The following is a 13,589-nucleotide window of genomic DNA, read 5'->3' as shown; positions in this document are numbered from 1 at the left end:
TGCTCAGAAACCGGTGAATTCTGAGGGTGCGTGTGTGTACACACCCTGTCCCCTCACACCCCACAGGGAGTGGCTTTTCACCTTACCTTTTCTCCAGCACCAAATGAGATCAGCTGTTGATGTTACAGTGCTGATAGGTGTGTGCTGGTATCTCACTGTGGCTTTTGCTGGAATTTTCCTAATGCCAAATGATGTTGATTATCTTTTCATGTGCTTATTTGCCACTTGTATATTTCCTCTGTGAAATGTCTCTTCATGTCTTTTGGCCATTTTCTAATTGGACTATTTGACTTTTATTGCTGAGTTTTGAGAATTCATTATATATTCTAGATACTAGCCCTTTGTCAGATATTTGGTTTGCACACCTCTTTCCTGTAGCCTGTATTTTCATCCTCTTAACAGGATCTTTCACAGGGCAAACATTTTCCTTTGAATAAAACTTAATTTTTCTTTTCATGAATTGTGCTTTTGGTGTCATCTAAGTATTCTTTGCTTCATCCTAGATTCTGAAGGTTTTCTCTCATGTTTTACACTAAAGATTTTATAGTTTTATGTTTTACATTTAATCCCATGATCCATTGAGTTAATTTTTAAAATAATGTGTGAGACTTAAATCAAGGTCATAAGCCTATGGATGACCAACTGCTCCAGTGTCATTTGTTGAAAAGGCATCTTAAGTAGTTTTTAATGGGTAAAATCACCTAGACCTGGAGGTGCTGGATGTGAAGGTGCTGCTAAGCACCCCCAACAGCACTTGCAGCCTCTTTGAACTTCCCCACTGAGCTTTCTAAGAACCACGCAGTTGTTGATGTTGTGGATCTCAATGGCCTGAGCCAATGAGTCATCACACCTACCTCCCCACCCCTGGACTCAGTCCTACTACTCTGCCCCCAAGCGAGGTGCCCTGAACCATTATACTTGGGTCATAGCACACTCCAGCATGTCCCCATCTGCAGGTGAAGGTTTTTCCTTACTGAAGTCAGTCTGTAAATCTGGAAAAGGTAACTGCCTTCTTCAAATGAGCAGATACATATGCAAGTTTACCGGGATCATGAAGAATCAGGGAAACATGATACCACTAAAGGAACAAAGTAAACTTCCAGTAACTGACCCCAAAGAAATGGCTATCCATGAATTACCTGACAGAATTCAAAATAATTCTTCTAAAGGTTCTCAGAGAGCTACAAGAGAACATAGGTAAATAATTTAATGGAATCAAGAAAACAATACAAGAGCAAAATGAGAAGTTAACAAGGAGATAGAAGAAAAAAAACAAAACAAAAAAATCAAAACAAACAAACAAACAAAAAACCACCAAACAGAAATTTTGGAACTGAAGAGTAAAATGACTGAGCTGAAAAATTCAATAGAGAGCTTCAACAGCAGACTTGACCAAGCAGAAAAATCAGTGAGCTTGAAGACAGATCAATTAAAATTACCCAATCAGAAGGGTAAAAAAAAATTTTAGAATTAAAAAAGAAATAAGGCCTAGGAAAAACGTTTAAGAGAAAAATTCACACACCATTGGAGTACTGAAGAAGAAGGGTAGAAAGTTTATTTGAAGAGATAGTTGTTGAGAACTTCCCAAACCTGGGGAGAGATTTGGACATCCAAGTTCATGAAGCTAACAGGTCACCCCAAAATTTCAATCCAAAACAATCTTCCCTGAGACACATTGTAATAAAACCATCAAAGATCAAATATAAAGAGATAATTTTAAAAGCAAGAGAAAAATTTTCTTTTATACAATAAGGCTATAACAGATTTCTCAGCAGAAACCCTGCAGGATGGAATAGAATGTATTATTTCAAAAAAAGCTGCCAAACAGAATACTTTACCCAGCAAAGTTGTCCTTCATAAATGAAGGCAAGATAAAGACTTTCCCTAACAAACAAAAGTTAATGGAGATCATCACCACTATTCCTGCCTTACAAAAATGCTGAAAGGAGTTCTTCAACCTGAAATGAAAGGATGCTATTAAGTAATACAAAAACATTTGAAAATATACAACACACTGGTAAAGGTAAATATATAGTCAGGTTCAGAATACTCTAATTTAATATGATGATGGGTTAACCATAGCTCTAGTGTAAAGGTTAAAGGTCAAAATTATTTAAAATAGCTTTAGCTACAATAATTTGATAATGAATACATAATATAAAATATGTAAATTTTTACATCAAAAACATAAATGAGGGTGGAGTGAAAAGGTAGAGTTTTTGTATGTCATTAAAGTTAAATTGTTATCAGTGTTAAATGGATTGTTATATCTATAAGATGTTTTATGTAATATGGTAACTACAAAGCAAGAACTTACAGTAAATTTACAAAAGGTGAAGAGAAGGGAATCAAAGCATATCACTACACAATATCACTTCACAAAGGAAGGCAGCATGCAAGGTATAAAGGAACAAGGGAACTACAAAACAGCCAGAAAATAATAAGATGACGTTAGTACGTTCTTACCTATCAATAATTACTCTAAATGTAAATCAGTTGAATTCTCCAATCAAAAGACATAGAGTGCCTGGATAGGTTAAAAAACAAGATCCAACTATATGCTGACTACAAGAGACTCACTTCAGCTTTAAGGATACACACACACAGGTTCAAAGTGATGGGGTGGAAAATATATTCCATGAAAGTGGAAACCCAAAGAGAAAATGGATAGCTATACTAATATCAGACAAAATAGACTTTAAGCCAAAAATGGTAACAAGAGGCAAAGAAGGTCATTATATATAATAAAAAGATCAATTCATCAAGAATTAACCATTGTAAATATATATGCACTCAATATAGGACATCTAAGTATATTGGATTTGAATCAAACTTTAGAGCAATGGACCTAGCAGACATATACAGAAAACTTCACCCAACAGCAGCAGAATACATTCTTCTCAAGTACACATTCTCCAGGATAGATCTTATGACAGTCACAAAACAAGTCTTAGCAAATTTAGGAAGACTGAAATCTTACCAAATACCTTTTCTGAACACAGTGGAATGAAAGTAGAAATCAACAACAGGAGGAAAGTTGGAAAACTCACAAATACATGGAAATTAAACAACACACTCTTGAACAACTAATAGATCAAAGGAGAAATTAAAATGCAAGGGAAAAAATGTCTTGAAATAAATGAAAGTGGAAACAGGACGTACTGAAATGGGTGGGAAACTGGAAAAGCAGTTCTAAGGGGGAAATTTATAATGGTAAATGCATATATTGAGAAAAAAGAAAGATCTCAAATAAACAACCTAATTTTACACCTCAAAGAACTAGAAAAAGGACAAATGAAGCCCAAAGTTAGCAGAAGGAAGGAAATGACAAAGACTAGAGCAGAAATAAATGGAATAGGGAGGAGAAAAATAGAACAAAATTGACAAACCTTTAGCCAGACCTACCAAGAAAAAAAGGGAAAGAACTCAAATAAATAAAATCAGAAATTAAAGAGAAGATATTCCAACTGATATCACAGAAATACAAAGAATTATAAGTGACAGCTATGGACAATTATATGCCAACAAGTTGGATAACCTAGAAGAAATGGATACATTTCTAGAAACACACTACCTATCAAGACTGAATCAAGAAGAAATAGAAAATCTGAACAGACCAATCATGAAAAAGGAGATTGAATCAGTAACCAAAAACATTGTAACAAAGAAAAGCCCAGGGAAAGACAGTTTCATTGGTGAATTCTACCAAACATTTAAAGAAGAATTAACACCAATCCATATCAAAATTTTCTAAAAAATTGAAGAGGAGGGAACACTCCTAAACTCATTTTATGAGGCCAGCATCACCCTAATACAAAGCCAGATAAGGACACTACAAGAAAAGAAAACTACAGGCCAATATCTCTCAACAAAAATTCTCAACAAAATACTAGCAAGTCAAATTCAACATCACATCAAAAGGGTCATACACCATGATCAAGTGGGATTTATCTCTGCAATGCAAAGACGGTTCAACATATGAAAATCAATCAATGTGTACACCACACTAATAGAATGAAAGATACAAATCATAAGATTATCTCAATAGATGCAGAATAAGCATTTGACAAAATATTACATCCTTCCATTATAAAAAACACTTAACAAATTGTGTAGAGAAGAAACATATCCTAATGAAATAAAGACCATATATGACAAACCCACAGATAACACTGTACTCAAAGGTGAAAGACTGAAAACTTTTCCTTTAAGATCAGTACAAGATAAGGATGTCCACCCACCACTTTTATTCAGCATAGTACTGGAGGTCCTAGCCAGAGAAATCTGGCAGAAAAGAAATAAAAGTTATCCATATCAGGAAAGAAAAAGTAAAATTGTTTTTGCTTGCAGATGATATGATCTTATACATAGAAAATCCCAAGATTCCACCAAAAACTTTTAGAATTAATCAATGAATTCAGTAAAGTTGCAGGATACAAATTTAACATACAGAAATATTTCATTTCTATACACTAACAACATTATATATGAACAAAATCCCATTCACAATAGCATCCAAAACAATAAAATACTTAGGAATAAATTTAACTAAGGAGGTGGAAGATCTGTACACTGAGTACTATAATACTTTAATGACAGAGATTGAAGAAGACACAAACAAATGCAAAGAAATCTCATGTTTATGAATTGGAAGAATTAATATCATTAAAATGTCCGTACTACTCAAAGCCATCTATAGAATCAATTCCAATGACATTTTTCACAGAAATAGAATGGACAATCCTAAAGTTCGTATGGAACCACAAATTACCTGGAATAGTCAAAGCAATCTTGAGAAAAAAACAAAGCTGGAGGCAGCACACTTCTTGATTTCAAACTGTGTTACAAAGCTATAGTAATCAAAACAGTATGGTGCTGGCATAAAAACACACATACTAATGGAGCAGGTTGACAGCCCAGAAATAAGCCTTTGCATATATGGTCAATTAATATTTGACAAGGAAGCCAAGCATACTCAATGGGAAAATATAGTCTCTTCAATAAATGATGTTGGGAAAACTAGATAACTGCATGCAGAAGAATGATAGTGGCCCCAGTCTTACACTACTCACAAAAATTAACTTGAAATGGATTAGAAAACTCCTAGAAAAGAAAACAGGAAAAAAACTCCTTGATGTTGGTCTTAGCAATGAATGTTTTTTTTTGGATTTGACACCAAAAGCAAAGGCAACAAAAACAAAAATAAACAAGTGGCACTGTATCAAACTAAAAAGCTTCTCCACAGCAAAAGAAACCATCAACAAAATGAAAAGGCAACCTATGCAATGGGAGAAAATACTTGTAAGACATATATCTAATAAGGGGTTAATATCCAAAATATATTAAAAAAACTCATACAACTCAATAGAAAAAAAACCCCAAACAATTCAATTAAAAAATGGGCAGAGGATATGAATAGACATTTTCTAAAGAAGACATACAAATGGCCAGTAAGTTCATGGAAAAGGTGCTCAACATCACTAACCATTAGGGAAATGCAAATCCAAGCAATGAGATATCACCTCACACCTGTTAGAATGGCTGCTATCAAAAAGACAAGAAATAACAAGTGCTGGTGAGGATGTGGAAGAAAGGGAACCCTTGTGCACTTTTAGTGGAAATGTGAATTTGTGTAACCACTGTGGAAAACAGCATGGGGTCTCCTAAAAAATGAAAACTATCAATAGAACTACCATATGATCCATCAATCCCAATTCTGGTTATATTTCCAAAGGAAGTGAAAACAGCTTCTTGAAGACATATCTGCGCTCACATGTTCATTGCAGCATTATTCACAATAGCCAAGATAAGGAACCAAACCACAGGTCTGTCAACAGTTGAATGGATAATGGAATATTATTGAGTCACGAGAAAGAAGGAAATCCTGACATTTGCAACAACGTGGATGGATCATGAAGGCTTTATGCTAAGTGAAATAAGTCAGACAAAGACAAATACTACATGATATCACTTATATGTGGAATCTTAAAAAACCAAAATCATAGAGGAGAATGGTGGTTGCGAGGGGCTAGGGTGTGGGAGAAACAGGCAGATTTTGGTCAAAGGATACAAACTTCTAGTTTAAAGATGAATCATTTCTGGAGAGCCAATGTGCAGCAGTACAGCATGGTTATTATAGTTCATAATACTGTATTATATACTTGAAACTTGCTAAGAGAGTAGATCTTAAATGTTCTCACCGCACAAAAAAGTAGTTGTGTGATTCGATGGAGATGATTGCTAATGCTATGGTGGTAACCACTTTGCAATATATAAGTATATAAAATTGACATGTTGTTCTCCTTAAACTAACACAATGTCATATGTCAATTTTATCTGGAAGTCTGGAAAGAATATTTTTAGATGCATTCATCACAGTTGTTTTAAAATTTATATCATCTCTGACATCTGGATACCTTGTAGATTGGTTTCTGTTGTCTGCTTTTTCTCTTGACCTTGTTTTTGTGTGCCTGATAATATTTGTTTGAATACTGGACACTGTAAATGAAACATAGTAGTGGCTCTAGATGGTATTATTTTCCTTCTGACTGTATTTACTCTCTCCTTCAGCAGTGATATGGAGTGAGAACAGGGCTCTTCAATTTTGTCCGCGACGGTGGGGCCTTCAGTCTGAGCTCCATCCTCTGTAAGGATCAGTCTGCTGCTTGTACACCCCCTCTTTTAAGCTATAACCTTTCCAACCAATACCCTGGGGGTATTTATCAAAGTTTATCTTCCTATGTGGGTCATGGAGGCCAACTTTTAGTTCCCTAGCATACAAATCTCTGATAAATTGCATTTCAGATCCTTTCTGTTCGATTTCTGTCTTTGGAAATCTGAAGCCTATGCTGCTTAAGTATAGGTAGGCACCTTGGAGGAGGGGGAGGAAACAGATACAGTGCGTTTGTTTCATTTTTCTGCACCTCCCTGCTTTCAGGGACCTGGACCCCTCACGTTCTGTGTGGGCAAGCTAGAGCTCCAACTTCTGAATCCGCAGTTCCATGATATTGCCAAAGCTCTCTTGGCTTCTCCAAACTTGGCGGTCATCCTTGGCACAGCCCCTCACGCCTGCCTCTCAACCTCATCTGCTGAGCTGGTCAAGCTTGGGGAAGTGCATGGCAGGACCGGGGTTCGCTGCAGAGAGCTCTCTTTACTTGGAGAGCTTGGGCGCAGAGGACCTATTCGTCTGGTGCCCTAAACAGACTTCCTGTCTTGTCTTGCTCTTTTGATGTGCTTTATTTTTAGCTGCCCTAGGTGGGAGTGTTGGTCTGCTCCAAGCTGCCTGTCACGGCCAGAAGTCCTTCAGAGCCAATGCTTTGCCTGACTCAAAAATCCTTAATCTTTCTTCTCTAACAGGATGCAATATCTAGTTTTCATGCAAATATGCCCACAAATAATGAAAAATCTATTGATAAGAGATACATGCATACAAACACACAAACATACTTCATATAAATTATACTCAGGGTCTTTTGCTTTTACTGTAGGCACCAGAAAATAGTTGCCTTGGATACATTTGAGGTAGTGATCTAAGTCCCAATTTGAATAAAAATAGGAAAACAGCATCACGGCCGAAGGAGCTTGACTTTTTCTATGTCCTGGGTGGTAACCAGCTTTCACAGACATGCAGAGAATCACAGTCCCCTGCAAGGCCAAGACCGCTGCCTAGGGGCTTTTCCCACTCATTCAGAATGGCTGTAGGTCCTCACCAGATGCTCTCCCCAAACACCTTATATCTATGGACTCCTCACCTTGGGACATGGACTGCTGCTGACAAAACCCTCCACTGCCTCTCCCCCAGCCTGCCCTGCCCACCTGCTTTCCCTGGAGTCTGTTGGTGGGTTCTTTTCTCAGGCTTGCTTTGGACCCACATGGGCTTGGGAGCCTCTCATTGGCCTCTTACCTGGGCCTCTCCCTCCAGCCATATTTCTTGGAGTTCCTGACCCTATCAAAGTCTCTTGCACCTCCTCTGCAATTATGAATCCTCAGTGAAAACACTCCTCCCTCCCTTCCGCCTTCCCTGGCCTCTCACAGTTGAAGACACCACCTCTGGGAGGCCTTCCTGGATTCTTGGCTGTGTGAGCTGGAGATGCCTGCAGCTGGGTACCCACAGCTGCCGTTGGCCGTGGTACTCTCTGCCCAGACTGCTGTTTATGTTCTGTTATGTCTTGCTCTGGTCTCTGTAGCCACCCTCCCCCCCCCTACAGGGAGTGGCCCTCACTGCTGGATAGTGATGCTGAAGTCAGCCGCCTGCTTCCAGTCTGGCCGCCAGCTTCAAGGGGGGAGCACCGGCAGGGCCAAAGGAGACAGAAACCCTGTTTTAGGAGCTGGGCCATGTGCCCCAGCAGGATTTCAGTGGACTGCAGGAGGCAAAGGGAACAAGGCACTGAATTTGGAACCACAGCATTAACAATATAGGATGGCAAATATGAACCCAGTGGGCATACCAACCTGGCTAGAACATCTCATCCCATACTCTGTGCTCAGATGGGGAAACAGATGCAGAGGGGGGAACCTAGAACCTCAATGTCAGAGCCAGGATTCAAGTCCAGGGTCTGGGCTGCCCGTCCACAGCTCTGGCCTCAGACCTGCTTCCTTTCAGTCCCCAGGAGCTGACCTGCAGACCAGGGCCCTGGATCTGGGCGTGGCCTCCCATTCAGTCTCTGGCGTGGCCTCCCATTCAGTCTCTGGGCGTGGCCTCCGATTCATTCTCTGGGCGTGGCCTCCGATTCATTCTCTGGGCGTGGCCTTCCATTCAGTTTCTGGGGAGAGCCTGGGCCAAAGCTGAGAGCCTGGGGAATAAGTGAGGAGGGGCACAGTGTTGAGGCAAAAGGGCAGAGCCATGCCTGGGGGTCCCAGGGGTTCCATTTAACTCGGCAGCCTTGGGGGCTGAGAAGGAAAGGGATCTGGAGGGAGATGGAGCAGGGCAAGGCAACATTCTCCTGCAGGCAGAGCCGGTATATTTCTTCTTTTTTTTTTTTTGTGGTACTCGGGCCTCTCACTGTTGTGGCCTCTCCCGTTGCGGAGCACAGGCTCCGGACGCACAGGCTCAGCGGCCATGGCTCACGGGCCCAGCCGCTCCGCGGCATGTGGGATCTTCCCGGACAAGGGCGCGAACCTGTGTCCCCTGCATCGGCAGGCGGACTCTCAACCACTGCGCCACCAGGGAAGCCCGGGAAGCCCTGAGCCGGTATGTTTCATTGTCAGCAGTACCAGTGATCCACCGGCGACCTGGGAGGCGCCAGGGTGGACATCTTGGCCAGGACGTGGGTGAGGTCTGCTACTGATGTAACTTGGAGCCTGTTTTCTGGTTTCTTCTGCTAGTCCCCGCTCTTGCTGGGGCCTCCGGCTGACCCCTTACCACCTCTGTTCCACACCTAGACATGGGGACGCCTCGAGGGAGCCAGGCCATTGCTGCCCTCATCTCTGGTGTTGGAACCAGCTGAGGCTAGTGTGATCCTGCAGAGCTGCCACTGCTGGGACCAGGAAAGGGATCTTTCTGGAAGGAAAGGGTGGTGGCCTGGCAGGAAGAGGGTGAGGACATGAGACAGTTCTCGCGGGCCCGCATGGGGAGGATCGCAGTGTCGACTGCCACTGTGCAGAACCCCGCAGGAAGCGGATGGCACAGTCCATCAGAATACGAGGAGGGTGTTTTAACAGAGGCTATTTACAAAGCATGGGCATAGGGAAACCCTAAGAGAGAGTGCGGTCTCCCGGGCCTCAGAACTTCGGAACTGTTACCACCCCAGGTTGGAAGGGTCGGGGGAGGGAGAGTTACCAGAACCCAGAGGTAAGAGAGCTTCCTGACAGCACCTGAGACCTTTGTTCAGTTGAAGGTGACAAGTGGCCTGCTGGGTCCCTGCTGAGAAAGGAGAAGCAGGCCTGCTTCTGCCTCTGACCTCCTGCTGGCCAAACCCAACCAGGAGCAGAGGGCAAGGGGGGCGTGTTCGTAGTCTGTGCAGTCAGGGAACAGGGTGGCAAAGGGTGGAGGGGTCGCTGCAGAGGGACGATGACAGCTATGGGTAGGGGAAACTTTGTGGATCAGGTGGAGACTTGGGGCATGGCTGCTGCTCTGTCCCGGGTGCCTGGCCCTGGGTGGGTCTGCTCACACTGGGGGCTGATGGTGGCCCTCCTGAGTCCCGGCCCTTGATCCTATACTCCTTTGGATGTGAGGCCCCGGGAGCCAGACTTGGGGTCGCTAGCCTTGCTGCCCCCAGGCCGACACAGCTTCCCCTCCGTGGAAGTTCTGGATGCCCCAGGACTTCCTTTTCTGCCTCCTTCTCCTTTTTCTTCTTCTTGAGCCAGAAAATGTAACATCTGGGCCAGGAATAGGGTGGAGATGGGTCAGTCTAGGAGTAGGCGTGTCTTCCTTGGGGATGCTGGGGCTTGGAGCAGGCACTCACCCACCTCCAGCTAGGGCCGCCAGGGGCAGAGCAATGCCGAGGCTCACAGCCCACACCAAGTTCCTCCTGGTCCTTGTGGAGGGTGGAAAGGGGGAGCCAGTATTTGGGCAGCAGGCAGGGCCATCTCAGCTCTGAGAGGAGACTGCATTCTCTCCTTGTTTAATTCACCCACTCAGTCACTTGTTTGCAGACACTGAGCACCTACTGTGTGCCCACCTACATCTAAGGATGAGTGAGACAGGATCCTTGCCCTCTAGGAGGGAGACAAGCAAACGATTCTGCTGTGGTGTCCCAGGGAAGCGGGGCAGGGCAGGTAGGAGGAGAGATCTGGGGGAGCGCCCATGAGCCTGGGGAGAGGGAGCTGGTCAGAGGAAGCTTCTCGGGAAACAGGACTTCTGAGCTGGACTTTGAAAGACCAGTAGGAGTTCAGATCAGATGGTCAAGGGGCCAAACTGTGTTCCAGGCAGAGGACACAGAGTGTTCAAGGACAGAAGCATGAAGCCGTTTGTCCAGTGTGTCAGCAGCTCCATGTGGCTGGGGAGTGGGGAGGTGAGCAGGCCCTCCCAAGAAGTGGGGTGGACTTTATCTGGGGGCTCCTGGGAAAGTTATAACAGGAAGGGTCGGAGGTAGACTGGCTCCTTGGGAAAGGGTTCTTTGCTGAGTAAGATGGGGCCAACAGGGTCTTGGAGGCCAGTTAGGGGAAGCTGCCATAATCCAGGTGAGAGGTGAGGCTGCCTGAGGAGTGGTAGATGCTGGAAGGACCATATGGCAACACACTGAAGAATTGTTTAGCAAGACCTGGTGACTACAGGCACTGAGTAAGGGGGAGGGGACTCCTGGTTTAGGAGGTCGAGAGCTTGAGTGGGACATTTGCTGAGAGGGGTCCTGAGGGAAGAGCAGATTTGGGGGTGGAGATGGGTTTGGACATGTCCCCAGGCATGCTGGTTTTGAGGACCTGACGGACCCCCAGGGGACATGTCCTAGAGGCGGGTGGCTCTCAAGCTGGACATGTGGAATCCAGACATCTTGGGAAGTGTTACCTTCCCCAGGGAGGATGGAGAGCAAGGAGGGGTATCGGTATAGACAAGAAAGACAGTCCAGAGACAACAATGGACTTAGAGGTGGAGGTGGGACGGCTGCAGGCCAAGATGGCTGGCTGGCCACTGACCTGGGCAGAGAGTGGAGTCTTGGCAGGTGAGGAAGTGTGTCTTGCAGTTGGCACAGCTGATGACTTCCAGTGTGGAGCGGATGTCTGAGAGAGAGAAGGGGCAGGAGGCTTAGCGAGGGCCAGGTGCCCCTCAGCCCTCACCCAGGTCCGGTCCCCAAAATACTCACCACAGGACTTGTTGCAGGCTGCCCAGGAGGGTGAGATGGTAGAGAGACTGAGGTTCTGGGCAGACAGAGCCAGGAGAGGTCGGGGTGTGAGCAGGAAACGAAGCTGGGAGAAGGTGTGGTCAGGGGCCCTGGGTGAGGGAAGGGTGAGGTCTCCTGGGGAGGGGCCTGGGGGCAGGGATCTGCAGATTGGACTCTGCCTCCTTAGGTCTCCGGGAGTTGAAGGGCTGGGGGGCAGGCAGGGGCCAGCCCCACCTCTCAACCTTCTCCTTCAGCTCTTCAGATAGGTCCTCCAGATGCTTGGAAAACTGCTGCTTCAGGACATGAACCTCTTCCAGAAGTGATGGTTTATCTGGGTGGAGCAGGAAGGAAGAAGCCGTCTACATTTCATAGGTGGAATCAATAACTTTCTCAACGTCGGGAATTCAAACCAGGTTTTTCAGACAGAAACTGTAGTGCACACAGATAGCTGCTGTCTCTGACCCCACCCTTCACAACACCTCCGCACTCCCGGCTAGTGGTCTTCTGGCCAGGTTTTGTCAACCCAAGGCCTGGGGCCCTAAGACGCTAGGCTTCCTCACCATCTCGAAACTTCTCAATGGCTTTATCTATGTGAGTGAATAATGTTCCTGCTGCTTCCTCCAAATGGTCTTGACCTGAGAATGGGATTTGGGACAAAGGGAAGTCAGGGGACTAAGATCCTGGGCCAGGTAAAGGGGTCAGCCCTGACCCCTGGTCTCCTGGCTGAGCCTCACCAAGATAACAGGATTCAAGGAAAGCATGACTGTCCAGAAATAGGGAGTGGAGGCTGTGGGAGAGCTCCGCAGGTGGCCCTGGGGTGCCCCATAGAATCTGCAGGTCATAGTCTATCAGTGCAGGCAGCTCTGGCCAGCAGTGGAGGCAGCTCTTCCCATTGGCGGTGGGCAAGAGACAGCTGAGCAGGAGAAGCAGCATCTTCTGGGGTCTTCCCTCAGTACCCTTACCACGCTGCCTGGCAGTTCTACATGGAACACTGGCACCGTGTTGCCCTGGGAACCACATTCTCTTTGCAGAACAAAAGTAAATTCCACAGGGTGAGGTGAAGGCCAGCCATGGCACAAACCTGGACTTTGACATCAGAGCCAAGTGAGGACCTTGATATCCTCCTCTGAAGGTGGGGTCACCGATCCTCATTGAGGACAGTTCTTGTGAGGATCAGAGAGACGGTTGTGCTGCCTGTGGCTGGTCCTCAGCCCCCCTGATGGCATTTACTGTGTATGGAATAGTTCACAGGCTGAAATTTGGAAGGTCAGGAGACAGCAGCATAGAGAGAAGGTTAGTTGTTTAAAGAGTCTGCATCACTTTTCCACATAGAAGTGGTCAGCCATGGGAAGCTTATGGAACATATGTCTTTTTCATGGCGCATATAAACTGGCTGCTGTCTTGTGCCTGGTCAAGCCAGAGGGACTTCAATAGCTATTCCTATCACAGTGTAGGCAGACAGTGTAGACAGAATGTAGACAGAGCGTGCATGAGAGTACAGAGAGAGAAGCCGTTTCTGGCACAGCAGTTCTTATGTGCAGTGGGCCTTGAAGAAAAGCAAAATCCCTTACTCTTCAGTAAAGAAAAAGCCAGTGGGATCCTTGTCACTCCTCAGCTGATAAGGTTTCCCCTTCCATGCCGTGCTTTCAGAACCAGCTTGAGTTCCTCAGGCTGAACTATGGGTAGCTGAAAGCCACCAGACATTTGAAGAATGCTTTTACTGTGAACAAGAGGCAAAACAATGTCAAGAATTCAAAACAGAAGCAAACAAAAACCACAGGAAAAAAGAAGGGTACAAAAGATATGGTGGGAAGCAGAAGAAAACTCAGAACC

At 44.7% G+C, this 13,589-nt stretch overlaps 1 protein-coding gene across 1 annotated transcript; it reads right to left on the bottom strand.

Moving 5' to 3' along the window:
* Window positions 1-8,217: 8,217 nt before the first annotated feature.
* On the bottom strand, window positions 8,218-12,689 carry TEX51 (testis expressed 51). Its single transcript, XM_029224613.1, has 7 exons — window positions 12,545-12,689; window positions 12,317-12,391; window positions 11,991-12,087; window positions 11,739-11,866; window positions 11,568-11,655; window positions 10,404-10,475; window positions 8,218-8,272 (listed from the first exon to the last, which is right to left on the bottom strand). The coding sequence occupies exons 1-7, from the start codon at window positions 12,687-12,689 to the stop codon at window positions 8,218-8,220; spliced, it is 660 nt and encodes a 219-aa protein (XP_029080446.1).
* Window positions 12,690-13,589: the final 900 nt, after the last annotated feature.

This window comes from Monodon monoceros, unplaced genomic scaffold (assembly GCF_005190385.1).
Source record: "Monodon monoceros isolate NGI ecotype Baffin Bay Population unplaced genomic scaffold, NGI_Narwhal_1 Super_Scaffold_16, whole genome shotgun sequence".
NCBI classification, from domain to species: domain Eukaryota; kingdom Metazoa; phylum Chordata; class Mammalia; order Artiodactyla; family Monodontidae; genus Monodon; species Monodon monoceros.
The sequence above is the reverse complement of the archived record's forward strand: the minus strand, read 5'-3'. Positions and strand labels throughout refer to the sequence as shown.

What these genes read in the sequence shown, in the direction of transcription:
- TEX51 (XM_029224613.1), bottom strand. Translation starts at nt 12,689, where the DNA reads ATGCTGCTTCTCCTGCTCAGCTGTCTCTTGCCCACCGCCAATGGGAAG. An exon ending in AGCCTGCAACAAGTCCTGTG is followed by an intron (nt 11,656 to 11,738) that starts GTGAGTATTTTG and finishes TCTCTCTCTCAG; the next exon opens with ACATCCGCTCCACACTGGAA. An exon ending in GCGGCCCTAGCTGGAGGTGG is followed by an intron (nt 8,273 to 10,403) that starts GTGAGTGCCTGC and finishes CCCCCCTTGAAG; the next exon opens with CTGGCGGCCAGACTGGAAGC.